The following is a 19783-nucleotide window of genomic DNA, read 5'->3' on the forward strand; positions in this document are numbered from 1 at the left end:
TCTAAATAAAACTTTGATTTTATTAGAATAACAGTTTTTTATCATGTATCGTAGAAATTTGTTTATTGTATTTGGAATATTTTACCTCTTAATAATTAAAATGATTTGAATAAGTTTTCAGAGATCTAGATTACTGATCCATAAGCGGCAGGTTCCAGAACAGTCTGCAAAATGCCGAAGAATAAGGGAAAAGGTGGTAAAAATCGCCGGAGAGGTAAAAATGAGAATGACATAATGAAAAGAGAATTAATATATAAAGAACCAGGACAAGGTTTGTTTTCCTTAGTAGTATGTAACATTCGCTTTATGTTTGTGTTTTTTTTTTTTTTTATTTAAGCGCTTTATGTTTGTGTTTTATAAAAAAAAAATTAGAAATTAAACTTCTTGTAGAGCTTTTAATTGTTGTATAAAATTAGTGCTGTATTTCATAATTCTTTTAGTAGGTAACTGCAAAAGAAATCACTGAAACTTGTTTTAATTTAAAACACTGGTTATTTAGTATGAAGAATTCACTTTGTAATTGATTTTATATATCAGCTTTAACTAGCTGCTGGAACCATTAATTTGAAAGCAGGTACTTATGAAAGGACAGCATTGAAGTTTTTCAGATCTGCTAATTTTAGGCTAATCGCAGACATCATTAAATTTTGTAGAATATGCGCAAGTAATTAAAATGTTGGGTAACGGTCGGCTGAATGCAAATTGCTTCGATGGTAAACCGCGACTATGTCATATTAGAGGAAAATTACGTAAAAAAGTATGGATTAACACTGGCGATATTATACTGATTGGTCTTAGAGATTATCAGGATGATAAGGTAATTTGTTTACAGATTTTCTAGTTAGTGTTACATGTTGATAAATAAGTATAATCTTGCATATCCTTCATTTTCCCTCTCCCCTTGTTAGTTTGGAACACATGAATTTTCATCAATATGTATACTTATTATAGGCTGATGTTATTTTAAAATACAATCCCGATGAAGCGAGGAATTTAAAAGCATGTGGGCAGTTACCCGAAAATGCGAAATTGAATGAAGGCGGTGATGATCTTGATGAGGGTGGAGTTGAATTCGGTGCGTTCCTTCCTTACCTTGGTAAGATTGTTTAACAGTCTTATTCCTATTGTTTTTTTTTTTTTTTTTTCATTCCAGCTGATACGGGTGCACTGTCAGACGAAGATAATGAAGGTTCTGGTAATGAGGATCTTCCATCAATTGGATCTGATTCCGATGAAGATGAAGACGATGAAGAGGAAGAAAGCGAAGACAGTGATGATGATAGAATAACAGAAGAGAGATTGGCTAGAAGTTATGTTAAGCCAGGAGCAAGAGATCGTCCCCAAAAAAAGAATAAATGGTAATGAAAATAGCTCATTATCAGTTGCGCATATTTTGCTACGTTCTGGTTTTCTAGATCACTTTTTCCCACCATACTGACTTTATACTCGAAGTTTATAATTTTATAACTCGGATTGTAGTTGCACCATCTTTGAATATTTTGTACTGCTGTGAATTCAATTTGTATCCGTCTGCTACTTTTATATATTTCTACTTTCATATCTTGAAATTTTCTTCATTCTTGATATCTTGTAAGAGAAATGTGATAATTGTTTGATTTTATTTATGACTTACTATTAATTTATTTTCCTGATTCGATGAGTCTCTTTCTTTTCAGTCTTGCGTTTTGGAGGGAGACTTCAAAGTTCTAAGCTCTACAAGAGTATAAATTAGATTTGGGCTATTTAACGGCGAACTAAGATTTGCCTATTATTTCTAACTTTCTTAGTGCACGTCTTATTCGCGTGGAAAAAGGAATCCCTAGCACGTGGCGATTGAGGTACTTCGTACTATTCTTGTTTTCATGAATTTTCAAGGACTTTTTAAATGTTGACTCACAGAGCAGTAACACCAGTATTTCTGACATTGTGTCGCTATGACTAATTTTTCAAGTTCTATTGATAAACTTTTTTTCGTACGTTTTGTGTACAAAAATTAGTGGTGTGGTAGAAAGTAATCTATCGGGTAAGACAAACCTAAAATCTGTAGGAACTACTGCAAACAGTAGAGGAATCGAAATAATAGTAATGAACTATTCTGTATAAGTTACTGGCACAGTAGTTAACACCGGTTTAATTGTAAGACAGTCAAAAGTTCACTAAAAGCTAACATCTAAATTCTTAGAATTAGGTCACGCTTTTAGTTTTTAAAGCGTACGTTTTTATCCATATGATGCGATATTGAGCAAATAGGACTAGCTCTATATTGTTACTTCTTAGAAAAAGAAGTTGCTCCATGTATCTTATATGTTTCCTATTGCCTCAAACACTGCAACATGAAATTTTCTATAAGTTTTCTAATCACATATTCATCATCTAATGCAATTCATTTTACAATAATGAAAAAACTGTTGCTAAGGCTACTTTCACGTAGCTTAATAGGAATTGTTTAATGATGCTACCTACACACTATATTTCTCCAATTGTTCGTTTACTATGAAATTCAAGAAAATTTCTGTTTAACGATCTCTACAGTTTTACCAAAATTTATTTGTTCCAACTTAGTAAGTTTAGCATCAGTAATAATTAGATAATAGGATCGATATAAGGGTTCAAGCGAACAGCTGAACTGAGGAAGTATTGCTAGAAAATTTTTGCATCATTTATATTCCCATTCACAAAACAGTTGTTGCTTTTAAAATTATTTTAAAAAAAAGAAAGAAAAACGCTGGGATAGCATACTGTGAGTGAAAAATTGATCTGGGCTAAACCATGAGTCTGCTTGCTTCAGTATTTTTTCTTTCTTTTCATATTGAGATAAAAAGTCATAAATAGCTTAATAATCCCTGCACAATATGTTAATGTAGTGGTAAGAAATTTCCACATTGGGAAAAAAAAAATTTACAACTTTTCCACCATTTTAACCGTTCGGAAAGTGAAAGAAATGGAACAATGTCCATCGTATCAGTTGTGTTTCCACAAATTCTCCCCTTCATAACAAATGGCTATTCCTTTGTTTTTCTTCCAAAAATCAGTTCGCTAAAATAAAATGCTACCAGACAAAATTCAGATATTTCTAATTGTCAGTTTTCGTAAACTCGTACCAAGGATAACATACAGGTGCATTTCATTTATTTTTGAATATCATTGATACAGATTTCTTCACTTGTTTTTGCATTTTTTTAAAATTCTCATCAATATAATAATTGCAATTATTTTGCTTACTTAATAATTAATCCTCATTATTAAAATTTCATTTTTGAAATTTTCTTACGCAAATTATTTGATCTTCATCTTAAAATATCACATTTTTGCTAGACTGCACATTTCGTACCACTCAAATCCCTTGAAATACTTTGCATTCTCATGCAATCAAAAAATTTTTAAACCATTTGTTTGTTGACTGATAATTTTTGTGATAAAATTTATAATTGTGGTAAAAATTATAAGAATTTCTTTGAAATGGTCTAACTCATTATGAGTCCCTCAGTCATACTATCAGTATTGTTGAACTATTGTTATTTTGATACTGCAAGGAAGTATTCAAGTTGAGTGTTGTAGGGAACAATAACTCAGTAATTCATAAAGTTGATAATCACTGTTTTTCATGTATTCGATGACAAAAGTTGGTTTATGTTTTTGATCATTTCGCCAAATATTTCTCCATAATGATCAAATTTTCCATTTTTTCATTATATAGCCCCTGTGAAAATTACAGACAAGAATATTTGTTGAAAGTCGGTAGGATAAGTAGGAGAACAGAATTATTTCGCCTTAGTCTGTAAGATATGCGACAGTTCTAAACAGATTCATCCTTGCAGTTTTTCTTTTTACTGCTTTCTTTTGACATTTTCATTTACTTCTTTGCTTTCATTCTAGACTTCTTTTAACTTTTTTTTCTTTTTTTGAAACTGAGATAAAGGAAAGTAACTTTTAGCATCAAGCACAACCGTCATATAAAACGTCAACCAAAATATGACAAGAAAGTGCTGTGAAACAGTTTTAAAAAGAGCAATATGAGAGGAAAGCCATGCATGTCATATTTTTTCGTCATCTTAATCTCCTTTACTGCCATATTCTTAGCACTACTATGGCTTTTTGCACTAAGTCATCAGCGACAGGAGCGTGAACATTTGTTCCGGAATAACAGTCAACAGCTGGAATAATTGATTTTCGGTTAGCCATGTAAGCATTTAAGCTTTTGTTTTGGCATTACTTTTTTGTTCTTTTTATTGTCAGAAATAGATCGAAATGTGAACAAAGTTGGAAGAATGTGGAACAGAATTGGCTCTATCATTAGAAGTGTTTAATATCTTCTCGACGATCCATTTGGTCTAACACTGGATTTTCAATCAAATTCATATTTCTTTAACGGAAAAACTTTGCATAGTTAATGTTTAAAGTGTCGAACAGAAAATTACTAGCGGTGCAAAATGGATAAGCTTTCTGATTTATCATATTTTATATTTATGATATTAATCGACCAGCAAATTAATTCAGAAAATATCGGCCATTCTCTTCTTACCGTTGTATTCCATCTCTTTATAACTGTGCATAGCATTTTGAAGGCATAATATTCTGGCATAATTTTTGTCATCTGTTATTAACAGTTAACATTAATGCGGGTTATGTATATTGGTTATATATTGCTGATAGTAGAGTTGATGCAAAGCTTCGTTTCATAATAGTCTAAAATATTTCTGAATTTAAAATTAATAAATTTGAAAATATATTCTCTGTTTTTAGCGTTTAATCTCATAATTTCTACTTTCGCATCACAATTTCACGTTGTTATTAGCGATACTATTGTGGGAATACTTATCAGATTATTTGCACCATCGGGAAATCTCGGTTATGATTATTTTTCTCTAATTTCTATGTGTGAAGTATATTATAACATATGAAATGTTCTTGAATTTCTCAGCTATGTTATATGTTATTTTACAAGTTTATCGCTTTCATTGATAAATTTACTTGTTAGGAAGTGTTCTTTGAGCAACCAGTCTGTTGAATGAGCCAAATTCAGCTGTACAATAGTGGTTCATAAGGTAGTCTTTTCACTTCAATGATCACTAGTGGTGATCGATTCCGTCTTACTAACATCGACACTATTGCACTGGAAGATCATCCTAAAGAATGTCTGCTCATTCATAACCACTGAGTGAGTGCTTCGAATAGACAAATGCAGTTGATCACTCCAAAGATACAATTCCGGTTCTTGCTGCACAAATCCAATATAAATTTGGAATTTGTGAAATGGAACAAATGACATTTTGTAGTAATCGCAGGTAGAGTTATTATTAGCATTAACATGCTAACATCTTTTTTTATTTAGCATTCACGGAGACTTTTCCTTTTAGAGAATTTTTTGGATGGCGAAAAGGATTGGGATAAAATAAAGGAGACAAAGAAGAGAAGTAAGATTGTCATCAATTATAACAGTGAGACGAATTATGGCTGCCATTTGAAAATGATAACAAAAAAATTTCAAAAGAACATTTTTCAAATACTTGAAATATGAATATCTTATCCATTTTTTCTTGACCACTGAAACTTTAATTTATTAGCATTTTCTTTACAAAATATATTTTGATAATACAGTGAGCAGGCAAAATTTCGAAAATAAGCAATAAAAAAAAAAAAAAAAAAATAAGCAATGTTTAATTCTACTAGTCAATGAAAATTTTCAAATCACTGGATTTAAACTAACCAAGAATTAAATTGCAATATAGAGATAAAAGCAAGTAAGGAATTGTGTTAAAACTTTCAAATGATTTTGTGATCTGAATTAGATTCACAAAAGTATTAAGCGCTTGAAGATTGCTCGTAGACTGTTCTTTTTTTACATATTTTTATTACAATTTACTAATTTATCTTTATTCAACCATTATTAACAGAAACAATAAAATTGTTATTCAAATTATCAATCCGTGATCAGTAGTTGGCTGATTTGCTGATTTATATTGGAGATGCTCATAGATCGCTGTCATTCACTATATAAAACACGTTTCAACAAGCGACACGGAAATAGAAAAAGAAATGAATCTTTGATCTTGAAGAATGGTGATATTTGCTGATGAAATAAAGAAGACAGTATCTAGAAGAGTAGCATTAAGGTTACTCTGGTAAGATCATCCGATATAACATTTATAAAATGCATGAAAAATTTTTAAATAAATCGATATAATAATTTTTGCTGCATAAGAAAGTTATTTAGTAAAGATAATATCTAATACATGTATATTGCCGTTTACACATACATGAATGCATCACTTTTGTCCTTCAAAATTTCTGTTGTTTCCCTTTCATTATCCAAGAAAAAAAAACTGATTAAGTAAATAATCTATCTTGCATATATAACACTCTCAACTACTTAAATACTTTTAAAGGACTTAAACATAAATTAACATATCAATAATCTTAGATGATATGATTTGATTAAGTGAAATGCCCTGTTTCAGAGTTTACAGAAATATTATCAGCGTCATTGCATTGCTGCAACCTTAATAACTCTTAAATCATTGTTATAATATAATTTCATGACTGAACGTTAAAATTTTCTTAATTTTTTAGCACTGGGCAGAATTTGAATGAAAAAAATAAAGAAATCAGTAATCTAAAAACAAAAAAAAAAAAAATATCATCATTACATGCAATATATCGGACATTCGTACAGAAGTTTTTTTATGATTTGTTGTAAACGATAATTATTTTTTACTTTACCTATCATCCAATTTGAAGTATTAAATTTTATTTCGCCAAAAAAATGTGGTATGGCTACTGTTTAAGTGACCAATGGTTCTTCCGTATAAGATTCAGTAATTAAAGTATAAAAAAGAAAAGGAAAAAATATCAGCATAAACAAAAAGAAAAAAAAAACACGAACTGCTCAATAAACTGGGGTTCTCATTTTTTCTTTTGAATAAAAAGCAAATTTTTCCTGCGGAAAAATTTTTTTCTCATTGCAACGGAATAATTTTTTTTAAGCTTCACTCTTTTTACAAACTTTATCTTCTGCAAGACTTTTCGTATAACAGTTTATCAAGTGTTTAATACAAGTCAGTTATGGCTAAAATTTAGTAAAAACTTGCAATTAGCACACTCTTTCATTACTTCTAATATGCCGGATTAAATAAAATTGTCCAAAATATCAAAAAGCTTTAATTTCTGATACAACCCATGGCAATTACAGTTAAAAATTGTCATGTCATTTGAGCTAATATAAAATGATTCCACTATTGATGCTAAATAATAAATATCTTATCTGGCAGTTTCGGGAAATGTTAAATTTTTTGGTGATTTTCGAGATTAATATGCGATTTATATCGCATATTGAACTGAGAATTGCTGAATAATGCAAAGTCTTTATTTTATTTTATTTGTTTATTTTTTCTTTGGAACTAACAACAGATATTATAATGATTCTATGTATGTGTATTAGTATTAACAAAATATTATGGTAACGAAACTACTCAACTCGATTTAAAATAATAAAGTCATTTGATGCTTTTATTTAGATGAAGAATTGATTTGATAGGATTCATTCGATCGGTTTGCTTCTAAATACTAATGCTGAGTGAAGGACATCTGAAATAGTTATGCAATAAATTGAAAAATTAATAGACTACTAAATAAATCAATATGATAACCATGTAGATAGAATACTGAAGTAAATCAAAAAAGGCATACCTGAGCAAGAAAATGAAGTTAAAAATGGGGAGAAGCAGAGGAATACAGAAGAACATCAATGATTCGGGATAAATCAAGCTGAAGCATGAGCTCTGCAACCAGTTTCCAGTCACAGCTATTAGATGCCATTGGTCACGCCTTGACCATCCGGATCCTTTTAAATGATTTAAATACACCTTTCCTTTACACTATTTCCTCGTCACATTTTGTATCGCAGTAATGGTTGTTAATTAGTACTTATTGCTATGCTGTTGTTACACAAATACAATTATATCTGCTTTTATCAGTTTAATGATATAAAATCTTATTGTCAGTTAAGCTTTTTCAGATTTGTCATATTGTTTACGTAATATTTATAATACTATGAGAAGAGAATAGCAATTGTAAAGATTTTAAAGTATAGAATTTTCAGACATCTCAAATTCATATATTTTGTGCTGTTATTAAGAACAATCTATGATGAGATATTTAAATATTTTGCTACCTCTCCTATTCAATTATGGAAAATTTCAGTACCATTTCGCTTCTGAAAAACCAACTTTTTTTGGTAAGTATCATATTGCTTACTTTCTTTGTTACAATTTGCGAACAGAAATAACCCATGAATGTCATATTTTTAAGTCAGATGTACTCATTTTGGAACTTGATAATGTAAATCGTTCGTTGCCTTCCTGATCAACTTTGGGACTTAAAATTGTTTTATCTTATATTTCAACCTATTCCACTTTAATATTTCCTCAATAAAATTCATGTAACCAAATTTATTGTGCAATAGGGATCGAGTACTTCATCAATGCAATAAATTTACTCGTTTTAAAAATATGATTTGCGATGTTTTTAAATTTTTATTATTTATTGAGATTTTTTTTTTATTTGCTAGAAAATTTTTATTATTTGCTATTTGACCACTATAAGGTCATAAAGTTCTCTGGGTGGAAAAAAAATTGCTTGCCATTACAATCGCGGTCCAAATTTATGCGTATTTGTTTGTTTTAGTACGGAAAAACTGGATAGTAAAGGCTCCGCAGTGAAAATGTTAAACAAAATTTAAATTTCTCAAATTGATAAGAAGAAAAAATCGACTACGACGAAAATATAAAATTTCCATGAAAAACGTGAATCAAATAGGGTAATTAGAAGAAAAAAGTTTGACAAATTAAAATATTCAAGCAAAACCAAATTATGATGTAAAATTAAAAACCATAGATGTGAAAAGCAACCAAATGCTAACGATAAAGATGAAGAGTTCATTATTTGTTATATGTGCAATAAACAGCTTCTGTCGAAATCATTTTGATTCTTTCTTCTTTTTCAGTTATCGTATATCCTTGAGATTTTTCTTAATCCTTTTTCTTTTTTTTTTTTTTTTTTTTTTTTTGTTTCCTCACGACCAAAAGAAATAATGGTAAAGATTTTCACTTCTTTCAGGACTTTCTTTTTTTCTTTCATCCGATAGAATCTGGGTTGTTCTTTATTTCATGAAATTTAATTTAATTTTTTCATGTGGTCATTACAAGGGATCAAAATGTCGTATTTTTGTGTGTGTCATCGACGGTATGGCATTAAAATACAAATTTATGTAAACAAAAATTCTGTTCTACAAATATTTCAATTCAATTTAAAAAAATAAAAAAAAGTTATTATTGGATATGATTATTGACAATCTATACTGTTTCTCATTTCTATGCATTTACTTTCACGATTTAGCAACATTAAGAGACAAAATACCATAAAGGTGATGGAAGTAAAAATTGTCTTTCCTAAAGCAACATGATGAATCATTCATGGAAGGGCAGTTAGAGACAACAAAATATCAAGAAAACTTAAAATCTAGTGGAATCCACATATTAACCTTATTTTTTATTTTCCATTCAGGTATTAATGCTTCTTTTAAAAGAGGTATATCACCAAATGTTGAAATGTCACAAGTGAATTACTATCCGCCACCTGATATTCCACGACCAGATATTTTATATCAACATGTCAAGTGAGTTTCTTAGTTTTTTTTTTAAAAAAAATCATGCCGAATTGATGTTATTTATCCCTTACTTTCGTAGTCAAAACAAATCTTCCGGTAAGATATTAAAGAAATACTTCTACTTTTGCCAATTTCTTAAGTCTTGATAGACAATTCACAAGAAAAGTCGAGATTACTGAGTTATAGATTACAATATATGTTTTTATCATATTGTTCACATTTCTCCATCCTTTTTCATTTTTTTACGACGTTTTTTTTCATTTCTGAAGTTTTCGCTTGTAAAAAATTGACTTATCGAGTTGCAAATTAGAGTAATATAGTGTTGTTATTCAATTATTTTCAATTACTTATGCATATCAAAATTAATTTCACTTGAAATGATCATTTTAGTAACGGATGGACAGATCTGAAATACCGATTAAATGCCAATGAAGTGTATCGTCCAGCTAAAGCGTTATTCACAATCCAAAATCTTGGTCAGAATAATATGGCTTTAGTAGCTCGTGTTGAAAAGACAGCTAGCATTTCAGATGCTCAAAAACAAGGTTTAATTTTAATTCTCAAGACTTCTAAAAGCATCAGTTTAAATGAAATTGTCAATTTATTACACCTATTGTTGATCAAAAAGTATATTTTTGATGGAATATTTTCGGACTAAAAAATTCTAGGATTTAGTCTTTGCTTTCTTGTTCAGAATCTGAAAGTGTGTGTGTTTACATTATTCATTGGGCACTTTGGACCTTATTTCTAGAATCTCTTAGAATCATGAATACATGTTGCAGTCTCAAAATCAGTGGAATATTTTTTTCAATCCAACATGAAATGATTGGTAGTGTCAGATAATTCGAATCGTTCATTAAAAGATTAATGAAAACTTGTGTCTTTTACAGCTATCAGCAGTTCTAATCAGCAGCGAACAGTTGTAAATTCAAGTCGAGAGCATGAAACCAAGGAGAGAATATCTCTAGATCCCTCAACAACTGGATGCATTTTGACTGGAAGCATGGAAACTAAAAAAGAAATTACAGAAGAACCTACTGAACTATTTCAAGAACCGTTAGCATCTTCCGGTAACGATGAATTGCAGCAGCATCATGCTTCTTCAATATCTTCGACTTCCTTTCTAAATTCAGCAGTTTCCCCATCAACACAGCACCAAGTGTTAGATTCATCTTATCCTATGAACACAAAGCAACCGGGAGCAGAAGAGTATGAATTTCATGATTATAAGGAACAGTTGTATTTTACAACTTCAGATGCTACAATAATTCGCAATCCGTCAGGTAGTGAGCAGCAATTTCAAGCCGAAAATACAATGTCTGTAACTACATCCATAGTAGTGCAGGGTGTTCCACAGGAGGCTATGTCATCATCAGATATCAGATCAAAACAACTACCTTCTAATTTCGTAAATAATACTCTATTTAGGGAAACCAAAGAAAAGCAAAAACCAAGGAGATTTTCAGAAACTGAAGAAGTCTCAAAAAGTCACTATGAAACTTCTATTGATCTAAGTGAATTTTATCCGGATTTATCGACGAATACAGTTTCATTCTTTTCATTATTAACAACTGTTGAACCAGATATTCCAATGAATCTCCCTGTTGTAAACACAGAATCTCAGGGATCAGCTATTCAATATTCTAGTGATATTCATGAAACCAGCATTTTAGAAAACACAAAAAATTCTTCTGGAATAGTAGTAGTAAATCAAAATAATTTATCACAAACTGGAAAAAAATTATTTCAACCAATAGATATCACGTCGACTGTTGAGAAACAGTTTGTTAAGCCAAGAAATCAATCACTGTTATCCTTTCATTTTTCTATGAAGAATGGAACTATTATTTTTAATAATGTGTCATCAAGTAAGCATACATCAAAGCAAGAAACAATTCCCAGAAGTTCTGCATACTTTGGGTCTGACACTGATGAAAGCAATATAAGCAATAACAACACTACACTGGAAGAAACCACTCATGAAGAGACATTAGTGTCAACAGCAATGATTTTTGAAGAGTCGCCCGTACTTGGATCTTACCACGGTTTATCAGTTGGAGAAATTCTGAATGTCACTAATGAAAAAGAAACTTTGAGTAACTTTGGACAAGAAACAGATAGCTTGCACGGCAGATCTAATTTTGAGCAGCATTCACCACTCACTAGTAGATACTATCCGGAGCTAACATCACTCAGTAATGGATATTATCTGGAGGAACAGCATTTACCCTCTGACTTAGATACTGAAGGCATCGCTAGTACTGAAATTAATGAACAAAATTATCAAACCACTGATATCTATTTAACCAATATTTATCCCAGCTATGAAAGCAGAGAAGTAGTTGAACATGGCGAAGTCCCAGACCAGTTAGGTCACATCGATATTTCTCAACAGGAGCAGGTTTATTCATACTTCTTTCACTTTAAATTTCTTCAAAAATAGAAAACAACTTTTATGTCCTTAAATGTGCATTTGAATATCCCTAATCAAGTACCAGGGCTACAAAAATACAGTTTTCAGAAAAACGTGTCCTGAACAGTTAATAACTTTCATTTGTAAGGAAGAAATGAAATTTATGACGAAATTTTCATCCTAAAATAGAAATTTTATAATTAATATTGGGTAGTAATATGCAATATAAATTTATTCTTCTGCAAATAAAGAGATGAGAGGAATAGGAGGCATTACTTACAGAAAATATTTTTAGATTGATAAAATGAAGATGAGTTCCGATCTGCATTTATCCGCCATAGGTAATTAACTAACAGAATTGTTTGCACAACAAAATAAAATCAATGAACTGTCTTTCTGCATCATTTGGTTTATGCTTGTAATGTACAGCAGGTTTCATTGTTAGAACAATCTTGTATCATCTGCAGGTTATTAACGCAAATGCAGGTTATCATATTATGACGTGTGATAACGTTAATTTGTTTTACAGCTAAAGTTATGTGAAACACTTTAGCTAACATATTATGACAATTGCTTTAGTTTGATCAAAGCATTCAAAGAAAAAAAAGATTTTTACTTTTTTTTAAAACCTACTCTCTTATAAAAAAACATTCAGTAGCAACAGAAAAGTTTATCATAATTTTGTACTCTCATCCTCTTCTCTTACCTTTCGTGGATTTTTAAATATTTGATTGAATTAATAGTACAAGCACATATGAATTGATTAAAGTAATGTTGTGTAATTGACAAAATTAAGTTGAACTAAAGAGCAGCACGGATATTCTTTTCATAATTTCATTCAGTAATTATTTTTTAAGCAAGCAGATTTTTTATGGGAAAAATAACGAGGATTCATTCATTGAATTCAATTATTTAAATTATAAAGCCGTAACTGTGCCAAAACTGGTCAAATATTTGTTATCATTAGTTTTGAAAAAAGGCGAATGAATATTTTTCTAGCAACCGAATTTAATAATCTTTTAAATCATTTCAGTTTAAATTTAATGTAAAAAGAAATTAATAATTTGCAGGAAAGTTAATTCTGCCATAAAAATCTTATTATGCTACTGTTTTCGGTTTCTTTGACAAGTTTGCAGATATTACCAGCACTGCCAGTGATATCACACAGCAAAGCACAGTGGTCACTGAAATGAAGTCGGAAGTTTTCAACGAAATTTATGAAGTCAAACAGACTGAATCAAGCAGCACTAGTAATGAAAAAAACTGTAATATATCATAAAACGAAGATATTCACTATTCACAGCAAAGATATATCTTTAAAAATAATCAGAAATTTAGATTAGAAGTTAAATTTTATTGGAAGAGATTATAGGAACTTTTAGTTAGAATAATGATAATGAATGTTACAATTTTTGCTTAATTATTAATAAAAGCAGAGCTGCACTTTTTCAAATGATATCTTTGCAAATAAGTCGAATTGTTAACAATTGCATAACCTCAAATTTTTTTTAATTAATTTAATTCTTTATTTCCTAATTCTTTATTTTCTAGTACTTCTTAATTCTTTATTTTCTAGTAGTTTCAGATGCAGAAGAAACTATGCCGTCAATGCTTCTGCAGATAACGAACGAAATACCATTATCAGTAGCGATAATATCGAGTACCATTCTAGCAGGAATTCATCGAACTGAAATACCAATCAAAGAAATCACTGATGATAATCATGCAGCATCCATGAACTGGTATGCAACATCATCAATAAAGCTTGGAGAATCGAGACAACATGTTATCCTTCCTATTTCCGAAGTAAAAGTTGATGATGAAATATCTGATACTTCGGGATTAGTTAGCACGACACAAGAATCTTCAGAAGCAATCAACATTTCCGCACCAACTCCTCCTGCAATCATTTTACTTCCACCATCTGTTCCGTTATTAGCTGTGACCGAAATTTCATCAGATGGCTATTCAACTGCTGAGGAAGGTTGGCAAGTCAATCCTTCTCATATTGATAAAGAATCTTCAGAAGATTTGTTAGAAGCAACTTCAAGTTATCTTGAAGAAGTAAGTGAAAATGATTGGAATTCTCAATTTAAAAGTGAAGTTCCTCAATCAAAAATACTTCATAATGAAACAGCAGATGAGGTAGAGTCCTTTTCAGTTCATTTTTTTTTTTTTTGGAAACATTGTCAAAGAACTTCATATGTTGTAAAAAGCATTATCAATGTTACCACTTACAGTCTGATTTATTCTCAAATATGAAAAATCTGATTTCATACTTTTCAATGTTCGAATATATATATTCAAGTGATTGAAAAAGTTCAAAGTGAGAAGTAATAAATACGTAATATTCCGCAAAAAGTTACTAATTATTCAATGCAGAAAATTTCGTTGGTTAATGAAAAATGTGTTTATTTTTGCTGATAATACAAAATTTTGAATCAGATTAAAAATAGTGGAACGTCATCCTATCTCAGCAATTTTCATGAATATAAAAATGACGATGATGGTAGCGTCATGGCTATAGTAAGTATAATTCGAAATTATTTAATACTTCAAAGTAACTACTCGCCATATTTTAATATAACTTTTACAAGAAAAAAGGCAATAAATATTCAGTACAAAGGCGTCTTCTCGATATTTGCTTACCTATCAGTCCAAATACAATATTAAAACTCTATAAATAGAATTTAAACAATGATTTTAAATAGAATACATGAGTACTAATCCCGAAAACTATTAATTAAGTCTTTCAGTATTTCACAGTTTAGTCTTGAACTAAAGAATAAATTTCACCACTATTTTTTTGATTACTTCATATGGTATAATTTTTTTTTCCGGTCGATAAAAATCGGCAGTTAATTCGAAATGAAAGCCCGCGAAATACACCTGTAACTGGTAACCAATCCAAGATATCAAAAGGTTTTTTGCCTTACTTACAGAATTTCAAGCAATTTTCAAAAGTTAAAGGACAACTTAATATTTTTTCTTAAAACTAATGAAGACTTTAATTATGTTGAAGAATTCAATATATATGAAGGTTTTTTTGCTCAATATGAACTATTTCGCTAACTAAACATTAATTTTATATTTCTATTTAAAGATGGGTTTTTAAAGAATTAATATTTGTATATCCTTTTTAATTATGTTGTCTTAGAAGTAATGATAACATCATGCTATCAAACATTATAAAAATATATATATATATATATATATATATATACAATTTTCCATCATCAAAAGATACTTATACCCAGCTTTACTAAAATATATTGTTATAGCAAGAAACACAGAAAAACTTGCCAGCATATCCTCCAAGGATATTGTTTCAACAACCTTTTTTCCCATTCCGATAATGCAAAACCGATATGTAAGCATTTCGCCTGGATACGGCACTGTTGGTTTGTTTTGTATCGTAATTGTTTTACATTTAAGGTTACTTTTTTGATGCAGTTAAAAAATGGAGTCTCTGTTTAATTTAACAAGATCACATAGGCGAAACAATTATACTATATTTGTCAATATTTTTTCTCAATTCAGTTATTAGTAATTTGAAGTTATTAGTAAGTTATTAGTAATAGACTCCTTCGACCAACCATCATACGGTACCTTAGCTAGATTGCAACTTCAAGGATATTTACTTTCTCATGATAATTATCTGAGAAAATCTGTTTAGATTACTTTTTTGTTGTTTAATATATGCTACCCTTAAATTGAAACAATCAAAGATTTAGTGTCATATAATTTCATTTAAAAACGACAATTTTAGAAGTTAATAACAGTCCTTTTGCTTTATAGAATCAACGAAAATTAATGAACCACAATTCATCCCACAGCCATTACCGCCAAATTCAGTAAAGTTCCCTTACACAGCCCAGCCTTTCAAGCCCGTACTTTACCAGTCATACATCCCACAAAAGCCATTCTATACCAGCTTCCCGAAAGCAACAATTCACAGGAAAGAATCGTTAAATGCCCCATCATCAATGTTTGATCTAAAAAAAGGCAGGGAATGCTGTGGTGGCAGTGGTCAAGGTAATGGCGGTAGTGGATATCAGAGTTGCGGTGGTGGATTTGTTACAAACTGTTCACCATACTGTTTATTGCTTCCTTGTAAGTTAATCATAACCATTACATTGATGCTTGATCATCTTGAGAAGTAACATAAAATTTGCACGAAATTTAAATTTACTGCATAGTGCAAACAAAAGATTATAATGTCATTTTATTTTGTTCAGTTAGCGTTACTCTTCGAATTAATTCAACTATATTCAAATTACTACACGTAAGTGCAAAATATATTTACAGGCTGTTGTCGCTGTCGCTGTCCTACCTGTAAGTCCTATTAAGCTCTTAAAATATTTCTCACTTTTTTTCTTCTTTTTTAATTATTAAAATTATCAACGATATCAATTGATTCTAATGGCCAAATCACTTAGTAATGGCATGAGATTAACTGTCTTACTCACAGGAATTAATGATAATAATTTTATTGTTTCAGTTTGCCTTCAAACAGTTCCATTATGCTCTCTGCCATGTCTTTGTCGTGCTGCTAATAAAATACACAGATTATTTGTTGAAGAAAACTGTTAATTTTTATTTCTCAAACATTTATCATAGGAAGCGATGTCGTTGGCAGGAACGCTTTTGATTAAAATGACTGAACATTTCAACAAAACTATAAATTGTTCGTTCAGTGTGAAAAGTGAAATGAATTCAATCTCGCTAAAATATATTAATATCATTTATTTTATTGTTTGAATTGTCTTTAGATGTAAAGTCTGATATGAAAGACAAAGTCGTTGCATATATTAAATAGTGATAATTTGTCAGCTTGTTAATTTTGATAATGTAATAATTATTCCTGTCATTTAATTTTTATGCCACATTGTTTTTGAAATTTTGAAGATTGCGATGTTTAACAAATCTTCAAACTATAGCAAACAAAATTGAGGGAAGATGGAATTTTATCAGTTCTTATCTCACATTATATCACATACGAACAGATATGTAATTAAATCTATAGAGCATATTTTGCATTGTTTTTAATTGTATAGTATCGTGCACAAAAATATTTCTAATACTAAACATTAGATAAGCAGTACGCTATCCATCGAACATGCAATTACTGGTTGAAAAAAATTTTGATGTACTAAAGAAAAAATAAATTTTTCCGGAAACATCTCTACTGCCTAATAAATAAATAAAAATGCTTTTAATTGAAGTTTCATTACTGTATTATATCAAAAATAATGCAACTGCAAGTCTAATATTGTCATGCAAAATCTAAAATAATCATGCATTATTGATTCGTCCGATCTACACTTCTGATTTAAACAATATATTATCGATTTTGTCCACTAGCTAATTTGAGATGATCAACATGGATCAGTATTTTCTCAGTTATTGAACAGTGATCAAGTATCACTACTTCACGTAACTTAATCATTGCCAAATTTTTGAAATGAGATGAATTGTCACTAAGTCAAATTTTCTGAAAAAAGTTATTATCTTGTAGTTAGTTAGTTTCATTCTTTTTTCGTTTCGTATTTTGTAGTAAATGATTATAAATAAAATTATACAGAACAAATAAAAATAAAGATAATATTGCAGTTACTTTAATTTATTGTAATTCATGGTATGAATTGAATTTATCAGATAGTCCAAATGGTCATTCTTTGGTAATAAAGTGTAACGATAGAAATTCTTTGGAGAAAGCAACACCTGTGACTGCATTATCATCTACAACGCACAGGACAGCTGAGTGAAGGGCAAGAAAATGATGAACAAACGGGTGTGACAATGATAACGACACTATTAGGTCATCCTTCTGGGTCAAACTCAAATACAACTACATTATTGCTTTTCTTATTTCATCGACTCTTCGGTCAACTCAATCCACTAATGTTTCATTCCAGGATGTTTTTATTATTAGTTCTATCGAGTAACTTAAATTTTAATTTATCAAGCGAGCGACGCACTAATTTATATTCCACAATTCATTTTTCCGGACTAAGCCTAACGACTTTATAGGTGGTCTGGGAAGCCAATAATCGGTTGGTAAACGCTCCACTCTATTATTAGTGGTCCGTTTATTATTTTAATTCATTTCAGTAAGTATGAAGATCATCTCATTCGCTTAAATAAATCATATGAACTCAAACCTAAGGAGGAAGCCACACCTGCAAATGATACTATCATCATTCATTACACGTTTTTTAACACTGTTAAAATAGATAATAAATTACCCTTTATTACAGATCATTTCAATGCGTAGTTTCTGGTTATTATTTGTATTTCTTTATAATGGAGAAGCTGAATTTCAACATAATCGTATGTTATCTTCTTCGAGTTTTTCTGAACTTATCAAAACAATAAATCAATAGCTCATAATCTTCAAATTTGATATGAATGTTGAACTTAAAATGCTTTTAGTATCAGTAGTGTTTATTTAGTTCAACTACAAAAAAAAAAAAAAAAAATGATATTTGTAAAAAGTGAAGAACTGACATTATTATAGAGTTTCGACGGTACACTTGCGTGATAAGAAACGAAAAGGAGCCATCCGATTGCACGTTAATGTTCAAAGATGACATTGAGAGGACAACAACCAATCACAATGGATGTTTTACAGTGAGTAGTAACTATTCTGCATGATGGTTTCATTCATTTTGTTATCGATGTATTCAAATATGAAATCAATGTTGATAGTAATGTAATTTCATTTTCACTAATTTCCTTTGAAATCAATGTTGATAGTAATGTAATTTCATTTTCACTAATTTCCTTTGAAATCAATGTTGATAGTAATGTAATTTCATCTTCACTAATTTCCTTCGTTCTAGGAGAAAGATGCAACACGGAATCAAATTTTGACATATTGTCCACTGCAATGTGCAGAAGCTGAATCAGCTTATGTGATGTTAAAGCGTCCTTCAAACAATAACAAGTGCTTGGCTTTTTTTACATATAATGTTGCACAGCGTAAAAATGACTGGTTCTTATGGCGATCCGGAAAATGTCTCTTTGAAGAAATACAATTCGATATTGGTTGTACATTTCCATTTAAGAAGAATATAAATTCCAATACAATTAAGCAAAATGTAGAAGTTGTGGAATGAAATCCCAAATACTTTAAGGCCACTAAGAAAGTAGAGAAAAAAAACCTTCCGATCTAATTCCTACTATTTTCAGCATTAGGACAAAACAACATTACTGAAGGTTAAAAAATGATAACAAAGCAAGGAATGTTGAGGTACTCAATGAAAAATTATATAGTACAATGGTCATTTACATTTCAAATAGATCATTCACTTCATACTAGAAAGAACAAAATGCAATCATAACAAATCTAAGACGTAATTTTTACAAAAAATTTAATTTCTACCAAACTAAAAGCATCTTTTGGATTGTTTTAAGCCCTATTCTTAATTCCAGAACACTCTTCATGAATAAAATTCATTTGCAAGAAGAAACTTTTGTTTTCAGTTTCTATAAAAATTTTATTGTAAGAATCATTAAATGTAATTTTATATTTCTGACGCATAATACAGTCAATATTACAATTTAGTATTTTATCTGTTCACTTGATAATTTTATTGAAAAGACATATCTAAATTTAAGACATAAAAATAAACGATGCGTTTAAATAATACATTTCCACCCATTATTAACTTTCTAAAATTTGACTAAAATGAATGTTAGAA

General features: G+C 29.9%; 4 protein-coding genes across 5 annotated transcripts; all 4 read left to right on the plus strand.

Annotated features, from left to right (window-relative positions):
- Window positions 1–171: 171 nt before the first annotated feature.
- Window positions 172–1362, plus strand: Bma-eif-1.A (Uncharacterized protein; the record flags this gene model as incomplete). Its single annotated transcript, XM_001898752.1, has 4 exons — window positions 172–271; window positions 654–817; window positions 952–1075; window positions 1154–1362. The coding sequence occupies 4 exons, from the start codon at window positions 172–174 to the stop codon at window positions 1360–1362; spliced, it is 597 nt and encodes a 198-aa protein (XP_001898787.1).
- A 1684-nt stretch (window positions 1363–3046) lies between these two features.
- Bm13400 (Uncharacterized protein) lies at window positions 3047–3992 on the plus strand (the record flags this gene model as incomplete). The annotated part of the gene is made up of 2 exons (XM_043074185.1): window positions 3047–3117; window positions 3935–3992. 2 exons carry the CDS (start codon window positions 3047–3049, stop codon window positions 3990–3992), a joined length of 129 nt encoding a protein of 42 aa, XP_042930119.1.
- Window positions 3993–9605: 5613 nt separating this feature from the next.
- Bm323 (Uncharacterized protein) lies at window positions 9606–16240 on the plus strand (the record flags this gene model as incomplete). 2 transcript variants are annotated; one of them, XM_043074187.1, is made up of 10 exons in its annotated part: window positions 9606–9673; window positions 10055–10209; window positions 10555–12065; window positions 12373–12418; window positions 13214–13342; window positions 13663–14222; window positions 14523–14603; window positions 14918–14999; window positions 15359–15478; window positions 15876–16240. In XM_043074187.1, 10 exons carry the CDS (start codon window positions 9606–9608, stop codon window positions 16238–16240), a joined length of 3117 nt encoding a protein of 1038 aa, XP_042930121.1. The 2 variants fall into 2 exon arrangements, with proteins under 2 accessions (XP_042930121.1, XP_042930120.1); XM_043074186.1 differs by having other exon boundaries at window positions 13214–13327.
- Window positions 16241–18346: 2106 nt separating this feature from the next.
- Bm5623 (Uncharacterized protein) lies at window positions 18347–19198 on the plus strand (the record flags this gene model as incomplete). The annotated part of the gene is made up of 3 exons (XM_001898750.1): window positions 18347–18410; window positions 18598–18710; window positions 18923–19198. 3 exons carry the CDS (start codon window positions 18347–18349, stop codon window positions 19196–19198), a joined length of 453 nt encoding a protein of 150 aa, XP_001898785.1.
- Between the last annotated feature and the right edge of the window lie 585 nt (window positions 19199–19783).

The sequence above is a fragment of the Brugia malayi genome (genome assembly GCF_000002995.4).
Source record: "Brugia malayi strain FR3 genome assembly, contig: Bm_v4_ChrX_scaffold_001, whole genome shotgun sequence".
Lineage (NCBI taxonomy): Eukaryota > Metazoa > Nematoda > Chromadorea > Rhabditida > Onchocercidae > Brugia > Brugia malayi.